The 751-nt window shown below is 60.5% G+C and overlaps 1 protein-coding gene across 1 annotated transcript in view; it reads left to right on the top strand.

Moving 5' to 3' along the window:
• The window catches only part of EMH_0009070 (uncharacterized protein), a gene marked incomplete at both ends in the record, with an annotated part of 10,484 nt that overhangs the window by 7,781 nt on the left and 1,952 nt on the right, over positions 1 to 751 (top strand). Inside the window, 1 exon segment of the mRNA XM_013498548.1 lies at positions 12 to 710. Coding sequence (XP_013354002.1) covers positions 12 to 710 — 699 coding nt within the window.

Genomic DNA, 751 nt, shown 5'->3' with positions numbered 1-751 from the left:
TCTCCTTCTAGCTCTGCTGCAACAGCAGCAGCTGCTGCTGCTGCAGCAGATGCTGCTGCAGCAGAAGCAGCAGCAGCGTCGCAGCAGCTCAGCTCCTCCACCGACCCCTCAAGCCTTCCCTCTGATACTGAGAGTCTTAGTACTAGCGACCCCCAGCAGCAGCAGCAGCAGCAGCAGCAGCAGCAGCAACAGCAGCAGCAGCGGGGAGATGCAATATATGTGCTGCAGGCACCCGCATTGCTTTCTCCTCTGCTGCTGCTGCTGCTTGGATACGACGCTCAGTTGCTGCTGCTGCAGCTGCCTGCTGCTGCAGCAGCTCTCTATCGACGTGTTGCTGCTGAAGCAGCAAAGGTGCAGCAGCAGCTGCCGCCATCTCTATGGGCGGGACCCCTCTCATCCACTGCTGCTGCAGCAACACACCAGCAGCAGCAGCAGCAGCAGCAGCAGCAGCAGCAGCAGCAGCATGAGGGACACCTTAAACTTTGGACAAGGGGACTGTCTCTGGTTGCTGCGGGGTGTTTTGCTGCTGCTGCTGCAGCAGCGGATCGTCCGTGGCCTGCTGCTGCTGCGCCAGCAACAGCAGCAGCAGCAGCAGCAGGAGAAACTGCTGCTGCTGCTGCAAGGAGACAGCAGGCAGCAGCAGAAGCAGCGAGCTGGTGCCGCCTGTTTCTCTTTGCGGGGAGGGCTGCACTGTCTCCTTTTGGGGGGGGGTGAGCCTTTCTGTCTCCTTTGCTTCGTTTGTCCCCTCTTC

The sequence above is a fragment of the Eimeria mitis genome, genomic scaffold (assembly GCF_000499745.2).
Source record: "Eimeria mitis Houghton genomic scaffold, Emh_scaff351, whole genome shotgun sequence".
NCBI lineage: Eukaryota > Apicomplexa > Conoidasida > Eucoccidiorida > Eimeriidae > Eimeria > Eimeria mitis.
The sequence above is the reverse complement of the archived record's forward strand: the minus strand, read 5'-3'. Positions and strand labels throughout refer to the sequence as shown.